Source organism: Thermobia domestica, chromosome 15 (genome assembly GCF_964235325.1).
Source record: "Thermobia domestica chromosome 15, izTheDome1.hap1.1, whole genome shotgun sequence".
NCBI classification, from domain to species: domain Eukaryota; kingdom Metazoa; phylum Arthropoda; class Insecta; order Zygentoma; family Lepismatidae; genus Thermobia; species Thermobia domestica.
Window position 1 is genome coordinate 76,442,706 of NC_137468.1, and position 27,867 is coordinate 76,470,572.

General features: G+C 37.6%; 1 protein-coding gene across 3 annotated transcripts in view; it reads right to left on the bottom strand.

Moving 5' to 3' along the window:
- LOC145671096 (anoctamin-7-like) overlaps nucleotides 1-27,867 on the bottom strand; it is a 1,175,643-nt gene that overhangs the window by 630,071 nt on the left and 517,705 nt on the right. For all 3 annotated transcript variants that reach the window (XM_081739856.1, XM_081739857.1, XM_081739858.1), the window contains exon 2: nucleotides 19,084-19,231. In XM_081739856.1, coding sequence (XP_081595982.1) covers nucleotides 19,084-19,221 — 138 coding nt within the window. In that variant the 5' untranslated portion in view covers nucleotides 19,222-19,231. The remainder of the gene's footprint in view (nucleotides 1-19,083; nucleotides 19,232-27,867) is intronic.

Genomic DNA, 27,867 nt, shown 5'->3' on the forward strand with positions numbered 1-27,867 from the left:
ACATAATTAAATCCAGCTTCACAATATACGCCTGTAAAATAAATCGTGTTTCACAAAATTTCATTTTTGATTTGCTTTCTTGCATCATTATTGAATTAATATAGCTTAAGAAAAATGTGAAGTATTTCATACAAATGTAAATCAAACCAATTTATATACACGTATTCAATACTAATAATGAGTATTCTTTATAATTTGAATTTGTATACTTGTGTACACATAGGCAAACTTATGTATTTTATCTACTTGTATTAATTACTTCTATTCGTGATCTTAGACATTCTTTGCCGATCACAATAAAAGTGTTGAAACCTATTTATATTTAGTTTATTTCAATACATGTCTATTCGTTATTTATTATAGCCTCCATCATAACTTTTCGTTAGACCAACAGTTAATCTAGTTGCTAGCACGTATGCCTTGAGTGTATAGTCCCGGGTTCGATTCCAGGTGGGGGTACAGTTGAAATAAAAATGTGGTTTGGATTCGTCTATAATCAATAGGTCCACGTCTCCTTTTACCACTATGACATAACTCAAATAAACTTTAAAAAATAACATTCTTTATTATAGTTTACTATATAATATTCGCTATTTTGTAAAATGACAAAAAGGTTGCTCTGATAGATTATTTTCTATCTTTATTAGGATATTTGACCTTCATAACGTACGTTTTTGATACAAGAATGTTGAATGTAGATCTCATGATTCACGAAATATTAAGTCATCATTACAATATATTCGCCATTCTTAAAAATGACGTCCAGAAAATGGTGATTTTTTAAAGATAGAATATGTTGTTTTTTTTAATTACATGCTTAGTTTGTTAGATATCGACATGATATTTCTAGGATATATTCGTGGTCTACCAAAGTTTGTTTTAAGATGAGTTGCATCTATCTGGTGGCAGTGTTTCCAATGATGAGAAATTTTAATTCCCGAATTTAGGTGAAAATTTTGAAAAAAATCCCATTTTTCCCTCTATAATTTCTCTCTTATTAGCTAGATTGAAACAAATATACCAGCATCTGAAAACCTTGTCTTTGGCCGACACAACGCACGATAGAAAGTTTCAATAGGATAATTGGGAAAGCTGCAGCACCTGCATAGCTTCGTCGGCGAAAACATCAAAAAGCACACCGTATCGAAAGGGTTAAATTGACGTTCAGAAGCTAATTGGCCCGGATTAGAAATGTCTACCCAAGCTAAATTAACTTAATAACGATCCGAGAACACAAATCAAAAACGAAATTCTCTGGACCTCGATTTTTTTTACGGGGGCATACTATGGGGCCAGGACTATATTGTTTCATTGTGGAATTGTTTCTAAGTTTTTCCTCTTACTAGAAGTAATAATAATAATATTTTCGTTCGCCATTTCCAACATGTTCTGTGTATCCGGTCAATCCAAAAAATAGAACTATTCTTTTTTTTATATTTGTATGTATATTTTGTTAAAATATCAATATAACGCATACACAATCCAAAGTATTTTATCCAAAGAAAGGGCGTTAGTATGTATCGTGATGAAGACAAATCCTACTTAGTTTCTGTTAAGGTATCCAAAGCCTTTGGACCAAAGGTTCGATTTTCATATTGTCCAGGAGCTGACACCCTCTATTTCCCCACTCTTTTCCTTCCGGACATTAATCCAAAAAAAGGATCTCTTAAACAGGGTCCAAACGAATTTCTTTTCCTTTTTTCCTATCAACTTCAGTGTGCTTATTTGCATTGGAATAGGACGTAATATTGAGGTTTCAAATCTTCAATAATAATAATAAAAATTGTATTAAAAGTTTTAAAGTTTTCCTAAAATTTGGCATAACTTACTACAAATCGGGATTTCGGGGAGAGGGGTCCGTACCTCCAAGACACACGTCTGTAACTACCCAAATTTTAAACGAAAGCGTTTCACTAAAGTTTTATGTAGAAAGTATTCTACTGTATGTTTTAAGGAAAATAACTTAATATCACTGAATAGTAGGGCATATAATAAACTAACTTTTAGGATATGCAGAAACGATTATAAAAACTTCGTTACAAAAATACCTACACAGACCATAATTGAATGAGCTCTGAAATACAAAGTAAGATAATGGCGTATAAGATTCAGTCTACAGAGCAACTGTTACTTAAAGAATGAACATACACTATTTCGAGAATCGAGATAAGACGAGAGATGTTTACGATACTTTTCGTCTCGTCTCGATTCTCATCCCCAAAGCGTGACAATAATTTGAGTTAGCGTTGTCCCGTCTCGAATGTAAAGTGTTAATTACCTACCCGATTTTGTTTATTTTGTTTTAGAATCCAGGTGAGAAATTTCTCTTCTCGTGAGCAACATTAAACAAAACCGAAAATTTTTTTTGCGAAATGCCACGTTTCTGCTTGTAATGGTATGGCCTCAGAGATAATAAGTTCCTAACTTTTAATCTTTTACGAGATTATTAATATTATTATTCCTGAAGATTTGATAGTTCAAGTACTAAAACATCCGAGTATTCAAATATCTGAATATAATAAAACGTGTGTCATCGTCGATCAATCGCCATCAAAAATCCTAAAGTTAAAAAAATACTTGCCCACCGTGGACTCGATCCGAGAACCTCCTGATTACTGGTCGAGGACCTTGACCACTGAACCACGATCACGACGCGGTAAATGATTCGTCTTTAGTCTGGTTACGTTAGATTTGTTTGCCTCTGCTTGCAAAGTTGTACCTTATTTTTCTTCGTTTCAAAACGTCTTTCGTATTTCTTTTATGTTGATGTAAGTCAATAATCTTCAGCAAAGTTTATTTTAATAGACGGGTTGTTTTTAAACCTTTGATTCACAAGTTTGTTTCTTCTCCAGACTAAACTACAGATATGACATATTTCATTCTCATACTCTGCATTTGTTTCAAAGCAGTGGCCGTTACCTGATCAATGACTTCTGTCCGCTGGAATACAACGTAAATCCATAGTTTGTGTGCGTGTTGCGTGTATTTATAATTTGGTTGTTCATTTCTCATTTTCTAACGGTGCATAATAAAAGAAAATCTGATGGAGGGCAGTTATTAATTTGATTTGCAATAAGATTTGTACGGAATCCTTTGAATAATGATTTTTCTTTATACTTTAATGCGTTTATTTAGTGGGCACTAAAGAAAACTGAAGACCTTTCTATAATTAATTGAAAGTACATTCTGCGTCTTCTATTGATTTCTACCCTAAGTAATGAGAATAATTGATAAATTTCAGAGTAAAATATGCACTATGTTTCAAGTGCACTTCAAAAAAGATAAAAGCTTATTGTACACATACGGTATTTTCGTATACATACAAGATACGATAAGAGGTTACTCTTTATATGTAGAGTGCAGTGATTAAGTGGTACAGTGCTTTCTTCACATGGTACGAGTTTCTGTTCCGATCTGAGGTGAACAATATCGCATCCGTGAGTTTTGTCAGGGGTAGTATTGAACCAATTCTTCCATTGTTCTTACTATTAACTTGTTCTTATCATCCGATTCTCTTAGCACAAGGTGTGAACGGAAGAAAACTAAAAATATTTTTTCTAGTTTAGAGTCCCATGATTATATATTGAGGCTAAGGGAGACATAGATGATGAGATTAATGATTATGGTGGAATGATGGAAGTGAAAAAAACGGATGAACGCACGCATGCAGTTTTTGTCTACCACAAAACCCATTTGGCGGGAGCTAGGGTCGTACCAGAGCTCACACGCCAGAGGGAGACATCATTTCATTTCTATTTCTTATAAGATCATGGAAATAGAGGAAAGACTGAGGAAATCGACGAACATGATACTGCTTACCATAAAATTAGATGCCTTGGATCTAGGCGGTGTAGAAGGCCCATGTCCTTCTCCATCATCTGCATATCGAAATGCAGATGAGGGGCACATTTGCATATTGATATGTAAATATAATGGATTTTGTGGTAAAATTAATTGCTTAACATTAGCATATTCTATGCATATTATTTTAATATTATGAGTAATGATGTGTAAAACACCAAGCATAGTACGTAAATATTAATACAATATTGTATTATATTGTATTTATTTCATTTGTGTTTATATTCATAGTTCTATGAGGGAGCTATATGTGTTTATTTCATCTATAGGCATTATATAGCGATTAAATAGTTGCATCTAATTACTGCGTCATTGCATAATGTATAGTTTACAGGGGATGATGGAAGATATGATATTAAAAGCATAGATGAAGGATTAATTATATAGGAAATGAGCAGATTCCATGGGAATCATACATGAAAGTTCAGAACGCTGGAAGAGAGCTAGCGCTGAGAGAAGTTTTTTTTTTCTTTCCCGACTTGCTGTCGCCTAGACTTCAAGATGTGAGGTCCTTCACAACTCACCATGGAAAGAAATAACCAGAATAGGAACTAAATAAGTATCTTTATACACAGGAAGTAGCCTACGGACTTCCTTGGTGAAACTACACTGAAGTTGATACAGTGAGTTGAAACACATCGTTTGTATTGTTTCAAAAGCCATAAACTTTTTCGCTTCTACATGCGAAATTTTAGTTTTCTATAGGTGTGATTTCCAATGCAGCAAGCTCAAGCGTCACTTCCTCCCCCCTTCTCACCAAAGACCAGTAAACCTGGCTAGCGAGCCTTTAGTTTGTTTCCCGAAATGCAACACCAATTTGAAAATGTATACTCTGATTTGACTTATTTTCTGTGTTTAATATTAATATTTACGTACTAAGCTAAACACGTTCTTGGAAATACCGCTTAAATTCTGATTTATTTTATCATCGTGTTTCCCTTATCGAACAAGACACTTGGATCTTGTATTTGGTAAAAGTAAATAATTAACAAAGATGTTTCCTCAATCTCTCTCCAAGCAAACATGGCTGCATTAGTAGCAGACAGTTTTGAAAGACAGCCACAGGAATTGGGTGTACTGCTGCTTCTGAGAGAGATGACAGTTCATGAATATTATATATATGTATTCTGTGTATATTTTTATTTAATTTTATGTATAATAACCAATGTTTCTCATATTAGTTTGTTTATAACAAGTGAAGAAAAACAAAATTTGTGTTAAAAACTCTCATAGCTTCTGCTGCGAGCAAAAGCTTCAGTGTTGACCGTCCTTGGTGTAGGGGCAGCACATGTCAGCAGGGTCAAGGTGAAGTTGGCTACGGAAGGTAGCTGAACAAGTGCAGTGGCAACTCGGACCACCCAGAATATCGCTTCAAGGCAGAGAACCTTTTGTCAAAGGTTGCTTGAGGAAGCGAGTTTCTTCGTTTCCTTGTTTTTTGTAAAGACATATACTCGTTTTCATGAGAGAACGAGGTAGTTCAAGTTAGAATCGAGAGGCGACAAGATATAGTTTTTCGGTTAGAAGGAAGTCACCTGACTTCTCTTACAGAGAGTTTGATACCCGGGACAAGGTGTGAACAAATTCCGGTTCCCCTGGATGGTCCTGTGAACAACTGTATACGCGAGTGTGTAGAACTCAGTTTTTCTATATATGAAGTTATAATCAATTCACAGAATGTGTAAGCCCTACACATATCTGTAGTTTATACAATCAGTGGTGATTATTACATATAGTGACAATGGAGAGTGAACTTTAATCTTCAGTTAATAATTCTTCATTCTCTGAGTGCTACAGACACTCAATAGAGACCTCGTAGTTTGAATCTCGTCGAACATCCCATTTTTAATATGGGAAAACCTAGTTCTTCCAATATGGGAGAAATATATAACTTAAGATATCTCAAGTAGAGATATTAAACATAGGCCGGTAACGCCTTTATGCCGTGCCTGTCCTTGGACATTTAGAACAAGGCTCCAAGCAATTATTTTGCTTGTTGATAGGAGCTACTAAAAGTTCCCTCATAGAACTTCAGTAATCCAGTGTACCATATCTTATACAGAACTTTTCCCTTTTCGGTGGAATGAGAATCCAGAAGGACACTGTGGCATTCAACCTAGAAATTGTGAACAGTGCTAGTGAACCTAGGAACTGTGGATCAGCGTATTAAGTTAAATTTTATTTAATTTTATCTTCAATCTGTTTGTTTATCTACGCAGATAGTGAAATATGTTTTTCAGTTTGAAATATGTCTCTCCTCTATAAACTGTTAGAGACCAGAAACTCACGAATATGAGGAGATAAAAGAAAGTTGTGTATATATATATATATCTATATATCTTTTTTTTATCTTATTAAAGGTCAGACAGATCTTTCTAACTTCAGGTTCCTCCTACGTTATTATTTTTTTTCTTTTTAAAAGAAATGAAATTGTGTTAAAATATCAAGTGTATCAATATATAGTAAGGTGTGTGTGTGTTAGTGCACTACGTAAAGGTGATAAAAGAATAGTGTATCAAGTGTGGATATCATCACATCTAGCATATTTATGTTCCTGTTTCCTATGCGGAAAATCAAACTACCATCTCTGACCAGAACCAATGTCTACTCAATTTGCCGTAGGGTGAGTACCTGTGCTAATGATATGTTTGTTTCAGGAGTGTGATTCAAGGAGGCATTTTCCCCTTAATTGTGTATGTTTGACCACCTCTCTGTATGGGGGCTCAGAGAGAGTATTCTGCCCAAAGAACCAAATAACAGCCATGAGATAGTGAGCTCAAATACAGGCTGCTACCTGTAAAATTTTAAATTATAATTTTTTTTTTACCTTATTTGAAAGTTTAAATTGACTCACTATTGTAGCATCTTTGAGCCTGGCTGCTATGTAGATGACCCTGAGATCTGCTGTTCCACAAAATTAAATAATATTGCTCTACCGACTTCATAAGGGAGTGGCGGCCCTTACAGGAGAGTACCTTATCTCCAAGAGGGAATAAATCCTTTTCACATAGTTTGAAATTTGCATTCTATGCAAATATCTCAGTTAATTTGAATATTCCCAGCCACTCCTCTTCCATTATTTTATTTTATTTGTGTTGGTGTTGTAGGTAACAGTTGTTTCGGCTCTGGCTATCTGGCACCTCACAATAACTTGGCGCCATCAGCGTAAAGGGCATGAAGTATACGTTATATACTAGCTGGTCAACATACAGTTTGTGTTAAAATTTTCGGTATATGTTTTGTTTCTCTTCCCGAAAAATTTCCAAGAACGTAGGTGTCTTGTGTTTTGAAATTAATTTGTGTCTTGAATATTTTTGATTTACCATCACTGTGTTTTAGAGAATTCAGTTTATTTAGAACTTTGGGGGCAAGAAACTTTGTAATCCCGTTTTGTATTTGTAAATGGTTGTAACGCGAGCACAGGCTAAAAGATTAGGAAATATGGACACAGAGTTTGTATTTGAAGAGCTCGCTCAGAGAGCTGGGGAGCTCTCAGAGGAGAATAGTGTTATTGAAGAGCAGAGCGCTAGCGAGCGTCCGGTCAGCGTTGTGGGAGACGCTGCTGCGGTGGATACGGTTCCGCCAGTCCCCAGTAGGGATCCGGAAGTACCATTGCGGGAGGAAAGGGAGGTAACCACAGAAACTACGAGAATGCCAGATCATAGTGTTAGCACCGCAGTCAATGAGGGTAGCGTGGTGGAACAGAGAAGTTATTTAAATATTGAGGCCATTTTAAGTGAGATCCTGCAAGGACAAAAGAAACTAAAGGAGGAATTAAAGTTAGAAATAGAAGAAAATAACAGAAGCTTAAAGGAAGATTTGAACTTAAAACTAGGAGAAAGTTCAAAGGGTTTGGAGAAGTTAGAAAGGAAAATAGAGGAAAGCACCTGCACGTTAGAACGAGTCCGTACAGAAACTAGACAAAATAGCGAAAGGCTAGAGCAAGCTATTGAGTCTAGTAATGCTCGTCTCGAACTCCAGTTGGAGGCCATGAGTTCGAGGCTTGAGCAGAGTGAACGTGAGTTGACTGAGCGAATAGAGATCACCACGGTAGAGCTTAGGGGGGAGATTGAAGGCGCTCGGGAGGATCTCAATTCACGTGTCACTAAAACAACCAGAAAATTAGAGGAGAATTACACGGAGCTTTCGGAAAGTGTAAAACAGGTCTCGTCTCGTGTAGAACAGACCACACTACAACTGAATAACCAGGTCAGGAGAGTGGAAGTGAGTTTCGCTTCCCAACTAGCCAGGATCCGGGGGGAACTAGAGCAGGAAACGCCACTCGATGAGATCAGGTCGGAATGTAACGGTAGCATCCAACAGATGCAAGACACCGTTCAAGACGTGTGTGCACAACTTGAGAAGAAAATGGAGGAATGGAAGAACTCCATACAAAAGGAGACGAGCGAGGTGATTGAGGGGAGACTCGCAAGCATCTCTGTCTCCAGTGCACCAGAACGCCATACGTCACAAAATGAAACCTCGAGTCGCGATCTGCCTGGTTCTCAACCTGGGAACCTCGCTACTTCCACGAGACAGAACCTGTCCCGTCGACGTCTCGCTCATGTAATCATGAGACGAGACAGCATCTCGCAACAGCATTTGGTCTCATACACAGGGACGTCACTTTACCTGTGTATGCTGGAAATGAATCTGAAACCGAAACCTATAACTTCCTACAAGATCTCGACCGGTACTTTGAGGTCACTGGAGTACCGAACGAGATGAGGCTCAGCTTCATACCTCGAGCAATTCGGAATACTTGTTATCAGTGGTTTCAAGTTAACCGGAACAAAATCCACACCTACGAAGATTTTGTACAAAATTTCAAACAGTGTTACCTTAGCGAAGAGCGGCTGGCTAATCTAAGGGCAACTATTCTCACCTCCCACTTCGACAATCGTGTACACAAATCCCCCGCAGAGTATCTGCTGGATTTGTTACACAAGAATAGTATATTAGAGCCAAGAATGTCTGATGCAACATTACTTAAGGTACTTCCGCGGCATTTCCCGAACTGGCTATTTAGGGCGATAGTCTCGTCTCGCCCTAAGACCATAGCAGAACTTTTAAATCTGGTACAGGAACTGCAGTCGTCGATGACGAATCGCGACCAGTTTTACCAGAGCAACCAGAGGAAAGGGGTCAACATGCTTCAAGTGAGCGTGGAGAATGAAGACAATAACCCCTCTGGCCATAGTGGTAAGCACGTGGTTAGAAAGAAAAACAGAAACCATAATAACCATCGTCCTTACCAGAGACGACAACAGAATAACACGAATCAAAACAACCAGCAGCGCTCCCCGCCTCGAAACCAGAGCCGCGGAAGTGGGTCGTCTGGCTGGTCACGTGGGGGGAACTCCCACTCCTCCCACCACAACAACGTTCGTGGAGCCCGCGGTAGGAGGGGTGGAATGCGCAACACGGATAGACCACAAGGAAATTCCTTCCGTCACGAGGACGAGGAAATTCAGCTGTTGGAACGTTATGACCGTGCGCCTCCTCCTACCAGCCAAAACCAAAACAATACCAGGAGTAACCAATCCTCTTCCTCTGCTCCCAGAGAATGAGGATTGTCCGCATGTGCTTGGAACAACGGTAAGATGGAAATGGAGAATACGAGTACATCTGAGTTGACAAATTTAAATTCCGAGTATGTGCGACATTTAGAAGAGAACATAGAGAATATACACTTATATGAAAATTCATGTGAAACCGCAGTTAAAGAAATTTTTGAAAATGTAGAAGAAAAGGAAGAAGAAAATTGAAAAATTTGTTTAGAAATTAAGGCAAAGAAGCATTTCAGAGAAAGCATGTTGGAAAATAAGTTAACTTTATTAAGTAGGACTGGAGAACACATCGATATAGATAGGGCTGTATATGAAGAGGCCAATGGCATTTTTAAGAATTTATTTGATTCAAGTAATGAGGAACTACCTAGTAATAACGTCATCTCACTGCCAGAGATTAAAGTACTTTTGTTTGGAAAGGAAGTTAATTCTTTATTAGATACAGGGGCTACTTGCTCCGCCATTTCAAAAGAAATTTGGGACTCCGTCTCAAATAGCCACCCCACACTCGCATTTTTGAGTGCTAAGAATATACGGGTCACGTCTGCTTTTGGAAGTAAATCAGCGACAATCATAGGCCAAACGCTGTTACTCATTCAGATACATGGGAAGGAATTTCATACGCTAGGCATTATTATTTCAGGTCTGAACAGATCTTTGATTTTAGGTTCCAACTTCTTTACAGAATCTCGTGCCGTGTTAGACTATGACACCGGCCTTCTACATCTCAAACATCCTCATGATGTAGAAGTGAAATTTAGATCAGTAGATTGCGAGACTGAGGATCTAGTAGTTCCTTGTTTAGAATTGAATGGAGAGTGCGAGAAACCTTACAGTTTATTTGAGGAAGTAGATACTGTTGAGTGTAATTTTTCCCCGTCAGACGAAAGACGGAAGGCCATACGGGTTAGCGCACAGAATGAGCATAAGACCTGCAGAGAAAAGGCCGCTCGTGCCCCGAACTTGGATGATGGTAGATTCCCAAGTGCCCAAGAAATGGCAGTTCATGTATTCCCACCAGAAGAGTGGTTGAAAGTGAACACACGTGCCTCCCATTCAGATATTGAGGAGTTTGTCTCGAACTACTCAGATCTCTCAGCCTCCCAAAGAGATAGTTTGCAAGCTGTTCTTTTAAAGCACCAGGCGCTTTTTGATGTCAAGCCAGGTTGCATAGCTAACTACGAGCATGAGATTGGAGTAACGGACGAACGTCCCATCAAAACTAAATTGTATCCTTACCCAAAGAAATTCAGGAATTTAGTATCGAATGAAATTTCGCGTTGGGAGGCCTGGGGTGTGATCAAGAAGATGCCTACAGCATACATAAACCCTCTGGTAGTGACGCCGAAGAGTGACGGACGCATTCGAGTTTGTATTGATGGAAGAGCTCTGGCCAAAATTTCTGGGGATCTCTCCGACAGACCTATGCCACCCCTATCTGTTCTCCAAGACATCTGCGACAACTCTTGGTTCAGCTGCGTCGATGCAACTGAGATGTTTTTGCAGATTAAAGTGAAAGAAAGTGATCAGAAATATCTTGGGTTCCTACATGAAGGCATTTCATATGTCTTCCAGAAACTTCCGTTTGGGACAAAACAGAGCCTTGCTTCTTGCGTTAGAGCATTAGATATGCTGATTGGATCAGAAGCTAGAGAATACTGCGGCGCTTATGTTGATGATTTAATGTTAGCCGATAGGAGCTTCGATGATCACTTAGTACACCTCGACAGAGTGTTGGGTTTACTCACTGCGGGCGGCCTAACTCTCAGGCTGAAAAAGTGCAATTTCGCCAGAAAATCATTGAACATACTTGGTTTCCATCTTTCGCAATCCGGTATCGGCAAAGATCCGGCGAAAGTGAAGGCGGTGTTAGATTTTAGGACACCACGGAACGTAAAGGAACTGCGTTCCTTCATTGGCTACTGCCAGTACTATCGTTGTTTTAGTAGGAAGTACTCACAAGTAAACCTTACGTTTGGGTGAATCGAGTTGCTGACTGAGACACATATGAAAAAGTAGTACTAAATGTGGTCAGTATTTCAGTGAAGTTTTAGGTGCGAAGCTCCAGGGGTTTAGGAGATACAGCTACCAGAACATCACATGAAAGTACAGAATAGTCTTCATACAGTTGGAGGTAAAAGCTCTGTAAGACCTCTTGTAACGACAAAAGATGAATAACAAATATATGGGTACATATTAGGACTAGGGGGAAGTCATATAGTAAGGGTATACCTGACGGCGACCATCTTGAAATCCGCCATTTTGAATTAAGGTTAAGTTTTTAAAATAGGATTAGGGTCATGTGATACATGATTTAAGGCGCAAATTTAATCAGAAGAACAATGGTGACGTTAATTTTGATTTACGCGCAATTGGTAAAACGTTACAGGGAAATTAAATATTGTTGCTGCATATGTATTAGTCCTTTACCCCACCTTGTAAATTCTGTGTTAATGATAATAATTAAATAAAAAGCAGATGGATAAATATTAGGTCTATGGTAAGAGTTGCTTTGATGGCGGCCATGTTCAAATCCGCCATTTTGAATCAGACAAAAGTTTTAAACAAAACGCATAACAGTGACACCTTATTAATAGCAAATTTTACAATAACTCCAACGGTATAACCATTTTTGCTTTATCATTAACCAGCACAACATTAAATGGATCGCTCCTTACGACTACTGCTTTGACGGAATTGTTAACGACAAATGTGTTAAGTGTAACTGGATTGCCTTTGTCAGGTGTGCTCACTGTGAACAGAGCATTTGTGCAAGTCATGCACTCTTTTCTGAACTACATATTGATTGTACTAATTGAGGACTTTTCTGGAAGAAAGACCCAAGTTCAATTATGACTCAATTCCACTTTGGTCATTTTTCCTTAAATTAGCAACTTGTTTATGCGATAACAAGTGCTGGTTAATGATAAAGCAAAAATGGTTATACCGTTGGATTTATGGTAAAAATTGCTATTAATAAGGTGTCACTGTTATGCGTTTTGTTTAAAACTTTTGTCTGATTCAAAATGACGGATTTGAACATGGCCGCCATCAAGGCAACTCTTACCATAGACCTAATATTTATCCATCTGCTTTTTATTTAATTATTATCATTAACACAAAATTTACAAGGTGGGGTAAAGGACTAATTCATATGCAGCAACAATATTTAATTTCCCTGTAACTTTTTACCAATTGCGCGTAAATCAAAATTAACGTCACCATTGTTCTTCTGATTAAATTTGCGCCTTAAATCATGTATCACATGGCCCTATTCCTATTTTAAAAACTTAACCTTAATTCAAAATGGCGGATTTCAAGGTGGCCGCCATCAGGTATACCCTTACTATATGACTTCCCCCTAGTCCTAATATGTACCCATATATTTGTTATTCATCTTTTGTCGTTACAAGAGGTCTTACAGAGTTTTTACCTCCAACTGTATGAAGACTATTCTGTACTTCCATGTGATGTTCTGGTAGCTGTATCTCCTAAACCCCTGGAGCTTCGCACCTAAAACTTCACTGAAATACTGACCACATTTAGTACTACTTTCTCATATGTGTCTCAGTCAGAAACTCGATTCACCCAAACGTAAGGTTTACTTGTCAGAAGTTCTCCATCCGTTGTTCCAACTTCTAAAGAAGAATGTGAGGTTCAAGTGGGAACCAGTACATCAGGCAGCGATGGACAAGATCAAGCAGATCTTCCAGGAGGAAGTAGTACTGAAAACCGTCCTGCCTGACAAGCAATTGATTCTTGAATGTGATGCGTGTGATATTGCGTGTTCTTCTCTGTTGTACCAGCGTGATGACAATGATGACATTCGTGTCATTGCTTTTACATCACGTGTGTTCAATGCAGCGCAACGAAATTATTCTATAACGGAAAAGGAATTTTATGGACTAATAGATGGGGTTGTAAAGTTTAAACAGTACTTAGTTGGTACTAAATTCATAGTACGCAGTGACCACCTTGCTCTTAAGTTTATTCTCTATTGTAGACTTACAAACCAGCGCATCACCCGGTGGGCGATGCTGCTCTCAAACTTCAATTTCGAATTTCAGTTTGTCAAGTCCAATGAGAATCTGAGTGATTATCACTCTAGGTACCCCCCTCACACAGAAGAAGACCTCAGTGTTGCACGGAAGCCTATCCTCCAGGAGTCGCTGATGTCCATCCTGACGGAAATCCCATGTGAGTTGAGGAAGATGATAGCCATACTACCGGAGATGCAGTCTTCAGATCCTGTCTACGGCAAGATCAAGAAAGATGTCGAAGAGAAGACGGACTCACCAAAGGTGAATGGTGCATGTCACCGTTTTGAAGTGTTGAACGGGCGCTTATGTAAGCGTGACCGGGAAGGAGTCCGAATATGCATCCCAGAAGTGTTAGTAGTTCCACTGCTCGATTATTACCATTCAGATCGAGGGCACATGTCGGCTAGCAAACTACTTCCGCTTCTATCAGAATTTTTCGTATGGCCAAAGATGAGGGCAAGTGTGAGGCGTTTTTGTGCTTCCTGCTTATTATGTCAGAAAAGCAACCCACCCCAATGTTATCGTCCGGGACCACTGAATCCCGTTGTGGTTGAGAAGCCAGGCTACTTGGTCTGCGCTGACTGGTTAGGGCCTCTAACCAAGGGAATTGGGGGAGTCCATTACATATTAGTATTTTATGATGCATTTTCCAAGCTAATTGGCTTGTACGCATGTAGAAAGGCAAACACTACCACTGCAATAAGGAAACTGAAGGAGTATCTGAAAGTTAACCCTAGTGTGGAACTAGTCTTAACAGACAGAGGGTCACCTTTCCAGTCTAACCGCTGGAAAACTGAGTTAGCAGATCTTGGTATCAGGCACATCACTTCAACGCCATATTATCCCCAGGGTGAGATGGCAGAAGTCGCCGTCAAAGCAACAGTACGTTTGCTACGTAAATTGTGCCATGATAAACAGAGATTGTGGCCCAAATACTTGGAAAAAATTGAGAAGTGCTTAAATTCGGCCAAACACCTGACCACTGGCGTGTCAGCCTTTGAGTGTCACTTTGGGCAGTCTATGTCTAGAGACATAGCCAGGCTGTTTGAAATCCCAGAAGTGGATCAGCGCCATGACGTGCAGTACTATGTAGAAATTGCAAGAAAGAACCACAAAAGGAATGCTGCTGCACGAAAACGCAACTTCGACAAGTCACACCGTACTGTAGAGTACAATGTGGGTGACCTTGTTCTAACTAGAGTTTTTCCCAAGTCGGATGCTCTAGCAGGTGTGTCGAAGAAGCTCTTACTCTTGTACTCGGGACCATGGCAGATTGTCGCCGCCACTGGTCGTAACATGTACACACTAGGGGATCCAGCGACTAAAGAAGTCAAGATGACAAGAAATGCTTTTCTATTGAAACCATATGTTTCTAGAGAAGAGAAGGATTACAGTGGTACTGGTCAATAGAGATGAAACAGATCACACATATAAGCATCACTTAACCGGATTTGACAACCTGTGTATATAGTGTTAGTGTTAGTGTATATTTCAGTGAACTAGTGTATTAGTGTATTAGTGTATGTATGGGAAACTATGTCATTTATGTTTACGTAACTTAGGGAACACTGAATTCTCAATATTTAGCTTTGTATATTGATATTTCATTTATTATGGTTATTGTGTTGTTTAACTTTGTTTTTTTTAACCTTGGATGTATTGTGTACCTATAATATTTCAGGAACGACAATGTGCCCTCCATATGATCTACGTCCTGTACTAGAAAGTACAGCACCTAGAATCATAGGGGGGAAATTACTGTAGAAGGCCCATGTCCTTCTCCATCATCTGCATATCGAAATGCAGATGAGGGGCACATTTGCATATTGATATGTAAATATAATGGATTTTGTGGTAAAATTAATTGCTTAACATTAGCATATTCTATGCATATTATTTTAATATTATGAGTAATGATGTGTAAAACACCAAGCATAGTACGTAAATATTAATACAATATTGTATTATATTGTATTTATTTCATTTGTGTTTATTTCATCTATAGGCATTATATAGCGTATTAAATAGTTGCATCTAATTACTGCGTCATTGCATAATGTATAGTTTACAGGGGATGATGGAAGATATGATATTAAAAGCATAGATGAAGGATTAATTATATAGGAAATGAGCAGATTCCATGGGAATCATACATGAAAGTTCAGAACGCTGGAAGAGAGCTAGCGCTGAGAGAAGTTTTTTTTTCTTTCCCGACTTGCTGTCGCCTAGACTTCAAGATGTGAGGTCCTTCACAACTCACCATGGAAAGAAATAACCAGAATAGGAACTAAATAAGTATCTTTATACACAGGAAGTAGCCTACGGACTTCCTTGGTGAAACTACACTGAAGTTGATACAGTGTGTTGAAACACATCGTTTGTATTGTTTCAAAAGCCATAAACTTTTTCGCTTCTACATGCGAAATTTTAGTTTTCTATAGGTGTGATTTCCAATGCAGCAAGCTCAAGCGTCACTTCCTCCCCCCTTCTCACCAAAGACCAGTAAACCTGGCTGGTGAGCCTTTAGTTTGTTTCCCGAAATGCAACACCAATTTGAAAATGTATACTCTGATTTGACTTATTTTCTGTGTTTAATATTAATATTTACGTACTAAGCTAAACACGTTCTTGGAAATACCGCTTAAATTCTGATTTATTTTATCATCGTGTTTCCCTTATCGAACAAGACACTTGGATCTTGTATTTGGTAAAAGTAAATAATTAACAAAGATGTTTCCTCAATCTCTCTCCAAGCAAACATGGCTGCATTAGTAGCAGACAGTTTTGAAAGACAGCCACAGGAATTGGGTGTACTGCTGCTTCTGAGAGAGATGACAGTTCATGAATATTATATATATGTATTCTGTGTATATTTTTATTTAATTTTATGTATAATAACCAATGTTTCTCATATTAGTTTGTTTATAACAAGTGAAGAAAAACAAAATTTGTGTTAAAAACTCTCATAGCTTCTGCTGCGAGCAAAAGCTTCAGTGTTGACCGTCCTTGGTGTAGGGGCAGCACATGTCAGCAGGGTCAAGGTGAAGTTGGCTACGGAAGGTAGCTGAACAAGTGCAGTGGCAACTCGGACCACCCAGAATATCGCTTCAAGGCAGAGAACCTTTTGTCAAAGGTTGCTTGAGGAAGCGAGTTTCTTCGTTTCCTTGTTTTTTGTAAAGACATATACTCGTTTTCATGAGAGAACGAGGTAGTTCAAGTTAGAATCGAGAGGCGACAAGATATAGTTTTTCGGTTAGAAGGAAGTCACCTGACTTCTCTTACAGAGAGTTTGATACCCGGGACAAGGTGTGAACAAATTCCGGTTCCCCTGGATGGTCCTGTGAACAACTGTATACGCGAGTGTGTAGAACTCAGTTTTTCTATATATGAAGTTATAATCAATTCACAGAATGTGTAAGCCCTACACATATCTGTAGTTTATACAATCAGTGGTGATTATTACATATAGTGACAATGGAGAGTGAACTTTAATCTTCAGTTAATAATTCTTCATTCTCTGAGTGCTACAGACACTCAATAGAGACCTCGTAGTTTGAATCTCGTCGAACATCCCATTTTTAATATGGGAAAACCTAGTTCTTCCAATATGGGAGAAATATATAACTTAAGATATCTCAAGTAGAGATATTAAACATAGGCCGGTAACGCCTTTATGCCGTGCCTGTCCTTGGACATTTAGAACAAGGCTCCAAGCAATTATTTTGCTTGTTGATAGGAGCTACTAAAAGTTCCCTCATAGAACTTCAGTAATCCAGTGTACCATATCTTATACAGAACTTTTCCCTTTTCGGTGGAATGAGAATCCAGAAGGACACTGTGGCATTCAACCTAGAAATTGTGAACAGTGCTAGTGAACCTAGGAACTGTGGATCAGCGTATTAAGTTAAATTTTATTTAATTTTATCTTCAATCTGTTTGTTTATCTACGCAGATAGTGAAATATGTTTTTCAGTTTGAAATATGTCTCTCCTCTATAAACTGTTAGAGACCAGAAACTCACGAATATGAGGAGATAAAAGAAAGTTGTGTATATATATATATATATCTATATATCTTTTTTTTATCTTACTAAAGGTCAGACAGATCTTTCTAACTTCAGGTTCCTCCTACGTTATTATTTTTTTTCTTTTTAAAAGAAATGAAATTGTGTTAAAATATCAAGTGTATCAATATATAGTAAGGTGTGTGTGTGTTAGTGCACTACGTAAAGGTGATAAAAGAATAGTGTATCAAGTGTGGATATCATCACATCTAGCATATTTATGTTCCTGTTTCCTATGCGGAAAATCAAACTACCATCTCTGACCAGAACCAATGTCTACTCAATTTGCCGTAGGGTGAGTACCTGTGCTAATGATATGTTTGTTTCAGGAGTGTGATTCAAGGAGGCATTTTCCCCTTAATTGTGTATGTTTGACCACCTCTCTGTATGGGGGCTCAGAGAGAGTATTCTGCCCAAAGAACCAAATAACAGCCATGAGATAGTGAGCTCAAATACAGGCTGCTACCTGTAAAATTTTAAATTATAATTTTTTTTTTACCTTATTTGAAAGTTTAAATTGACTCACTATTGTAGCATCTTTGAGCCTGGCTGCTATGCAGATGACCCTGAGATCTGCTGTTCCACAAAATTAAATAATATTGCTCTACCGACTTCATAAGGGAGTGGCGGCCCTTACAGGAGAGTACCTTATCTCCAAGAGGGAATAAATCCTTTTCACATAGTTTGAAATTTGCATTCTATGCAAATATCTCAGTTAATTTGAATATTCCCAGCCACTCCTCTTCCATTATTTTATTTTATTTGTGTTGGTGTTGTAGGTAACAGTTGTTTCGGCTCTGGCTATCTGGCACCTCACAGCGGATGCCTATCTCATTAGAAATAAATTTACCATCGAATCGCCGTTCGGAAATCCTTCTCGTAAATGAAGTATATAACTTCTATGACAAATCGACTGCATATATTCTATAAATTGGCGTAGATATATAATTAATCATTTTGTTCATATCGCAAGTGTTTGACTAAATCTAGAACTCTATGGCGTTACATCCACAAAAGTTCATGGCCATCCAAACAACTTTTAATTATGATGTGTGGTTAGCACATCGATTCCGCTGTCATTACGTCTTTTACAACTTGAGTTCGTTACCTATAGAGTGAAGTAGCTTCTTCGAGCTACTTCAACACCGAGAATTATGTGTTCCTAGCAGGAATAAAATCCAAGGATGATTCCTGTTAAGTATTTGACAGCGTAAGAGCACTAGGAACCTAAATGTTTCCAAGGTTATACGTATAATTAGTATTATTGGGCACCAAATAATTAATTATAAAAATCTGTGAATACAACCAATACTATATTACAGAAGAGTTTTCTAATAGTTGAAATTCAGAAGCAGTAACATTAGATACAAACCATACATTACATTGTTTACCAACTTTGTAAAGAAGAAAAATGAATACACTTGCGTATCACCCTGAAATAGAAAGATTTAGAATTTATGATTTTTTGCACACAACAGAATAAACAGAACTCTTCTACGGGATTTTTTTTTGTTTGTTTGTTTTGTTTTTGTAGTGGATGTTGCGTTCTCACCTGTAGCACATCCTGTAAGATTATCGTCTGTCGTTCTGATTCGGAACCTCTTCCACAGTTGATGCTCCCATAATTCCTGTCGACGGAATAATCTGACCCAGGATTTAACTCGTAGCGCTCGCTGTATTGTTCGGACATCGCGACGTACCTGCAAAAGATAAATCAAAGGGGATGCTGTAAACAAAAATGTATACATGTACATAATTGACATAAGCACTCAAAACACAAAGGAATATCAAAGGCGAGCAACAACAACAATAATAATAATGTATTGATTATGATATTATTAGTAGGTTTAGTAGTATATTAGTAAAAGTAGTATGTAGGAGCACGATAAATCTGCCCACTTGCAGAATATTATCATTGTTGATAGTGCCCATAAAGTAATCATAACGCATAGTGCGTCATTAAAATTTTGAGAGGAATAGAAATGAGACATTAAATCAGTCAGTAAGAAACATATTCGTAGAAAACCTACTTGCATTGTGTTTCCCATTTTTTTTTTTTTTTTTCGATCGAGGTCGAGAGCATGGCGCACATACATAAGCAAATGATATGCCTGATGGTCATCAATCCAGTTTGGATCCGCAGTACAACTGAAACCAAATCACGTTTAGAATTCCTGTTTTCCTTAAGACTCTTACCTAACCTCATCCCCACTTTTATTTAGAATTCTAGTGAATAACTCTTAAGACAATGAAGAATGTAAAAAATGTGGAAAATGGGTCAGGTAGTATTTACAAAATATATCTATCTATCTATCCATCTAGATAGATAGATAGATAGATATAGATATATATATACAAACATAGCCACTTTCACATATATATATTTGTAACTATGTTGTGCTATGTTTGTAACTTAATAACTTTTGAATCACCTGAGCAATCTCTCTCACATTTTCAACATAGATGGGGTTCGGACCTGGAATGGTCTTTATGATTTCACTTTGACGGTGCAACTTCGAGTTAGGGGAGGAGGAGATATTTAAAAATGATAGAAAATGACAGATATTAGTGCCAAGTCCATAGTTTTCGGGGTCGTTGAGATGAACAGTGATACTTTCGATGCCGTTTAAATCCAAATTCAACCCTGCTACTTGAGAAAGGGAGAGGGAGGAGAAATATAAAAATGATCGAAAATTACCAGAAAGCACTGTCAGTAATAGTAAACAGTGACTGACTAACGGAACATATTACTAATTTTTCTTATTTTAACGAAGCGGGTAATTGACGCTACGGATATTATATCAATTAATACATGTTTTCAAAATCATCTGTACATTTGAATGCCCAACAATTGTGCGTCATAAACTGCGCACGCAAATTTCTGGCCCATAAGAAAAAGTATTAGACCTAGTTTATTTATTAGTGTTTTGAAGATACTATATAACTCACTTTCCATATTTTTGACATTTATTCACTAGAATTCAAAAAAGTGGGTATGAGTTTTGTGAAGTGTCTTAATATTATGACATCTAATTGGAAAGAGGAAGAGAAAATGATTAGACATGGGCTGAGAAGTAGCTGTATCATGAGGGACACACATGCTAGAGGGAATAGTGGTAGGAAAGAGAGGGGCTAAGGAGGGTACAGTTGATGGACGATATTAAAACAGAAAAATTGTACGTTAAAACCAATATAGGTAGTTAACTGAAGAGCCTAATGCATGGAAGGTTCCAGTTGCGGCAAATGACCTGCAAATTATGGCACTATACCTATGATGATGATACCTTTGGACAGAATTGAATTTCATCTGTTGATTTTGATTAGGGAGTAGCAATAATATTGACTATTGCTACTCCCTACAAAATACACTGGAAAGAAGTGAAGCATGTGGTTTCATCTATTGGTGATAGTCAATCCTTTACATTTACTTTACAACTAGATATTTCTTTAGTGAATTTAAAGATGATGAATTATTGAGCTTGGGGGAAAAGGGTGCTCCTGCTATTGCCATTATTTTTAATGCAATGCTCAACCATATAAATACACCCTCAACCATATAAATAAAACTTAAATAAGCCCTCCCTGCTAGCACGAGCTCCATTGGTGTACGTGGATTGTTTCGGGTGTAATTTCTGGTGAAACAGCACCTAATGCATTGTGGTAGTTTGGATTTAACTTTAAACTGTAGACCACCATTTCATCTAGGGTCAAGGCTCGGTAATGAAGAGGGATGTTAAACAGCACTTCTAGTAGTTAAATAAAATAAAACTAACGTTAATTGTATTTGTGTGTGTGACAGACAAGAAAACGATTTCAATATAATTCATTATAATATTGGTACCAATTAAAGCAGTGATAATAGAATGTGGTGCACAGCAGTGACAATATTAAAAAGTACTCCATATGTTATAACTGTCTGCTTTACTTTGTGGTAATGAATCCCAGATCGACTCATACTAAAAACACATTGAATCTATCACTAACACAAAGCAAATGAGTCTACAATGTTCAAGTAAAGAACTGATTTCGTGTTAAGATTTTTTTAAAGGTGCAATTTCATTCCTATCTGAAGATGGGTGGCCCGCAGAAGGTAACGCCTTCTCTGGGACGATGAGCATTCATTTATCGGTAGTTTCATTCGGAGATGGGTATCAGGATTTATTTATTTATTGATATATTCATCTGATTAGGCATACAGAAGATGGTGATCTGTGCATGGTATGAAATATACGAGGACCGTTCCGAAATTAATGCTCCTATTTTTTTGTGTGTTGACTTTGTATGTCCGTGCCAGATGTTGATGTAGTGCTAATGCTTGAACATTCCTCTTTTATTTGCAGCTGGTCCCATTGTTCTGCGGTAGTTGGCGCCAGAATAGGAATGTTTCAAAATGGAGCCTACGTATAAAATAACGATGTGTGATTGTATTCCTCACTGCTGAAGAAATTGCGCCGATTGAAACCATCGACGATTGATAAAGGTTTATGGAGACGACAGCAATGTGAGGCGATGGGTACGGCATTTTCAAGGTGGTGAAAAGGGTGTTCATGACAAGCCACGGCCCGGTCGACCCTGCATAGCTGTCATTCCTAGTAATGAAGAGCGTCTTGATCAACTCATCCGTGCTGATCGCCGGATAACGATCAAAGAATTGTGTACAAAGCTGAATGTGGCGAACATTTTCAAGACCCGGAAGCTGTTAGGAATTGATTAGCCTCAGCTGGTTCCGATTTTTACAAGCGCGGCATGGAGGCTCTGGTTCGTCGTTGGCAAAAGTGCATAACGAATGGTGGGAACTATGTGTGGAAAAATGACAGTCTGTAGCTGAAATATTGCTCTGTTTAGCTGTGCTGTTGTTATTTATGTATTTCCATTAGTTTCCATGAAAAAAAAAGGAGGCATCACTTTCGGAACGACCCTCATATATGATGACATGAAGTGCAGATAACAGAACTCAAAGCTATATGAAGTCAGTTGCGTCGATGGTTTTAATCTTCTGCTCTAGGACTACTCAGTGCGGTAGCTTGTTCATATTATACACAAACAATTCATTGTTTAGACTAGTGTTCATCAAGTGACATAATCAGAGCTGAAACATTTATACCGATTGGCACGTATACTTTTTGCGTGATGAAAGTATAATTACAGCAAGATCAACATGTTTTACTCGAGATCATATACAGAATAGAATAGAATGAAGATAAAACTATTTTTTTGGAAAAAAGAAACATGACAAAAGAACGCAAAAGGATTCCTCATGGACCAAGAACTCACTCAATTGGAGATACAAATACCTGCGCCATCTTTGTTTACTACAGACTATTAATTTATATAAGTAATTATTTCAATGCTTTTTTTAATGCACTGGAATTTTATTTTTATTTATTTATTTTTTTCAAATTTATTTAATGCCAATTATTTCCTGAAAATTAAACTTTCTTATTTATAATTTTAATATTTAATAATTAATTTTAATTTAAATCATGTAAGATTTATATATAATAGAAATTCATTTTGAATAACCAATGAACATTTAAAGACTTGAGGAACAAATCAATAAATCCACATTATTAAAATTCCGGTTCATTTGAAAGAAAACACAAAAATAGAAATCAATGTATTTTAAAAAGATGTTAAAATTGTGTAGGTATTGAGCACTGTTTATGAATGCGAACAACAGATAGGTGAAAGTACTCTGAGAGTCAGATAACAGGTTGATGAAGAGCTCAATCAACGGTCATGCAGATTGAGAATATGGGAGCCACGTATCGGAAAATTTACAGATAGAAATGTTAATCCGCCAAGAACAAGTAGGGAAAGGTTGGTATGAATGTTAACATTGTAAAGTGCACTTTATGCAGAACATTCATCGGAACCGATATAATAAATAGCAATACGAGCAATTATAATACATTCTATTAATTTTAACAAAATTATCCCAAACTTCCCTAACCCTAAGGTAACCCAACCCTACCCTACCCTACTTCCTACCTTGTGTCATGTCAAAAATGTGACAAAAAGTCACTTGTTCTGCATAAAGTGCACTCTTGCCTATCAGCTGACAAATGCCGCGTAAAGTTTAGATACTCCGTCACAAGAGGATGCTTAATCATACTCATTCACCAACTAAGGGAAAAAGGTGTATGAAGGAGTACCGCCAAACGAGAGACAGAAAACTGGTTTCGTGAGTAATTTCTGTTTTTTTTTTTTTTTTTTCAGAGTACTTGTACATTGGAAATTACTGTTCATTTTCGCATTACATGTAGTGAGTTTGTAATAGGTGTCATATATTTGTCTTAATTTAAAACGTTTAGTAAATGCAAGGAATGGGTATTGCATTAACGAGGAGAAAAGAGAAAATGGTGGTAGTGGCAGGGATAAAAGTGGATTTAAAAGGTAGGGAAACGGTAGGTAGCGGCATGACATCACACCTTTTCCCTGCCTATCTTTGCCCATTGCAACTTTTTAGGAACTGGGGGAGCGCCGTATATATTTTTGGAGGTGAGGGGACGGTGTATCCCGGCGTTTCCTCTCACTTTTACCTCTGGGTAGTGGAGTTAGATGTAACAAAGTGTTACATGTATACTCAGCTTATATTACAATGATGCCTAACCCTCCATTCAATAGAGTCAATATTGAGCTCTTCTTTGATTAACTTGCTGGCGTGTATGATCGATATCAATTCACGTGTAACACGATATATATGCCCTATATCTTATGTCCCCGAAAAATGCCCTAGATAAGTCACTAGTCCCAACTAGTTTACCTTTGTATTTTTAAATATCCAATATTCCTCTTTTCTCCCTTATCATTTACAGCACTTCCTCACTGATTTCCTGTTTTACCCAGTTAAGTTCCTCCATTCTTCTCTACATCCATATTTCTAGTCCCTTTTGCATAGTTTCTGAGTCTTTTTCACAGAATACAATACTCATCATAGAACATTTGTTCTTTACTCTTTCTTCAATCTAACATAGCTATATGAAAATGAAACTGATCTTGTGCATGATCGAATCATGGATAAACGGCTGAATAGTTTGAAGTCAACTTTGGAATTTATCGTAGTTATTACCTTCCTTAAACAGGGATTTTAACCTGTTAATATGATTAAAATGTGTTTCCTAGAGGGGAGGAGCGAGAACCATAACTCACACGAAAAATTGAGTATCTGAAAGTCCGTCAAATTAGGAATAAGAAAGTCAGTACATAATTTCTCATTAGAAATAAATGGACCCCTGTCCAAGCAGTTTTAAAAATTTTAATTTTAAGAGGAGGAAAGGGGAATTTTGTCTATTTTTCGCCACATTAAAGTATACACTTTCTCTTATATTTCTGAACGAATTCAGTTTCAAATGAATTTTGAAAAATAATACCGTACCTTGAGCTAGGCATTCATAACATCACTTTGATTTTAGGACGTATCCTAAGAGAATTCAAGGGCATGGCTGGATAACTGTAGTGAAATGGCCCCAGACAATCTTGGAACGCCAAGTGGGTGGTATATAGGTACCCCCAAAATACATTAATCCCTTACGTTTCAAACCTCAACTCTCATTTATTCATGAGAAATGGCACTAAATCGGAAATGCAGGATTAATTTATTTCTCAAGAATGGCTAGATCGATTTCGTTCAAACTTAGATGTATGTATGGGCGTATACAAGGTTTTTATCTGAAAAAATTAACAGCTCCCCCGATCACTTCCCCCCTCAAAAAATATATTCAGTATTTTGAGCCCCTTTTGACCTATGATGGTCTGCAAGCATAATTATGAAAAAATAAATTTTAGAGGTCGCTTTAACCCTACAATCATACATATTTTTTTCCCAAAATTGTACCACGGGTACGCCATGATCAAAATTAGCCTAAACCAACCATACCACACCTATAAGGGGGAAATTGCAAACTGAACAGCTATTGATGTAGCTTTAGCATATTTGCTACCAAGGGCGCCGATTTCCCTGTAACTTTGGGGGGGGGGCATTCATAAAAAAAATACATGTAACAATACATATAACAATAAAAATACATATAAAATATATATTCATAAAAAAATGGGGGCCAACATGAGCTTTGGGGGAGCCCAGGCTCCCTCACCTCTCCCCCCACGATCGGCGCCCTTGTTTGCTGTGCCAAATTCACTGAGGCGTCATTGGCCATTGGCCCAATGGCCTGTGGTGCTCCCATCCCTAGTTCGGGATAGGACAGTGAAACTGCTGGTTTTTAACAATTTATTTGGAAATGAATACCCTTGTCACTTTAAAAGAAACACGAAACAGTGAGTATTTGTGGTTGTGTGAATTAGTCGCGAAAAAAGGAATATTGACAGCCAGGAGCGTCTCTTGCGACTTTTCTTGGGGGGTCAAGACCCCCTATCTCTACATAAGACTTGTACGTTTTATATTAGTAAATTAGTAATCAATAGATTAAAATACAGACATTGTAAAACTTATATTAAGGACAAAGGTTATGCCTGCATTTACAGGCAAAAACTCACAGTTGTCCACTGCATAAGCAAATGATATTAGGTTTGTCACAAGTATTCGTTTGGCAGTTGAAGCTACACATGGAATGCTGCAAGAAAAGTATCGTCTGTTGGATGAAATATTTGACAATGAAATGATAGCTACTATCGGCCCGTATTGCTGGTTCTCTACCCAATAAATTCTCCATACGTGTGATACCAGGTGAAAACCACTCCGCAATCACCACAATTATGAAATCTGAGAAAACTTCAGAAAACGAAAACACCTTTGCAGCCTTTGTTGAACAGAAGAAATTGCGAACAAAAGAACTTCCGTTTACATCTATTTCTTCACAAGATCATGAGGATTTTCCTCGAATGACCGAAAAATATTTGAAATGATTGTTTTGTGGATCCTCCCAATATAAACGGGTAGTATGTTATTCGACTGAAATGTTGGATGAAAGAGGTAATGTTAATATGCAGTATGTTAAAGATAACGACAAGATATGGAAAACGACAGTGCATTCAAGTCATAAACAAAGCAAGACATACAAATGCTTCATCTAAAACCAAATACAGAAGGTTACAAAAGTGTCATCAGGTATTTTTTGCGAGTGTGCAAATGGATTGCGAACAGTTCACTCCTTCTCCCATGTTGCAGCCATTATTACCTAGGTTATGGAAGAAATATTTGTCGAGGATCTCAAAATCAACACAAATATTGAGCAAAATATTCGATCACGACAACGTTTGTGTGGTCATAAATGAAACCAGTGACAAGGACTGAAGTACGTACTGCAATATTCCTTTCATTCTTATTTGTTTCGCACATTCACATACTTGTACTTCTTACATGTAACTTACTTTTCGTTTGCATATTTTCTTCTACATGAAACGTGCCTTTTATTCAAATGTTACAGTTTAACACTGCTCTACTTCTTATCCTCATCCCCCCCTCTCAGGACCTATGGGATACACTACACCAAAGGTTGCATTACATTATGTTGTTGTTGACGGTTTGTTATTCTCTTTCCAGCTTCCAGATTATTTCACTTTGATTGGAAACTGTATGTATTGATCTTTTATATGAACACTCACACTGAAACTTCAGACATTCTCAAATGGGGTACTTACAAGGATCTAATGGCAATTTTAATCTCATATTTATGTTCAGGCTGATTGATTCATATGAAATAAACACAAATATCAACATGGGGATGGTTACGCCACAGGATATCAAATGGGGCCTCAGTGAGTTTGGCGCTTTTCAGGTGTGATTTCTCATTAACTCCCGTAGCAAATATGCTAAGGCTACATCAATAGCTGTTCTTTTCGTAATTGCCGTTCTTGAGAAATAAATTAATCCTACTTTTCCGATTTAGCACCATTTCTCATGAACCAATGAGAATTGAGGTTTAGAACGTAAGGGATTAATGTATCTTGAGGGTACCTACATACCACCCACTTGTCGTCCCAAGATTCATCTAGGGCCATTTCACTATACTTATCCACCCATGTCTTTTACGCTTAAGACTGTTTCAAGCGCCCCTCAAGGCAGAAACATGGAATTCGGTATATAAAATCATTAAAAATTAGCGGACACGTGCACCGGCTAGGGTTATCACCTTTTCAAAGCAAATTTAGGGTGCATCATGCAGCTATTCGGGGGCACGGGAATGTACCAGCGTTTCTTTTCCATAATAACGTAATAAGTGTTTCTACAAAGAAGAGCGATTATAAAACTAATAACAGGAAAGTGAGACAGTTTAGAACATATAGGTCCTATAAAATATAACATACAATAGAACTAGCCATCTTGAATAATATATAGCCTACGTATAGGCCTATATATTAGATGCCTTAATACGTA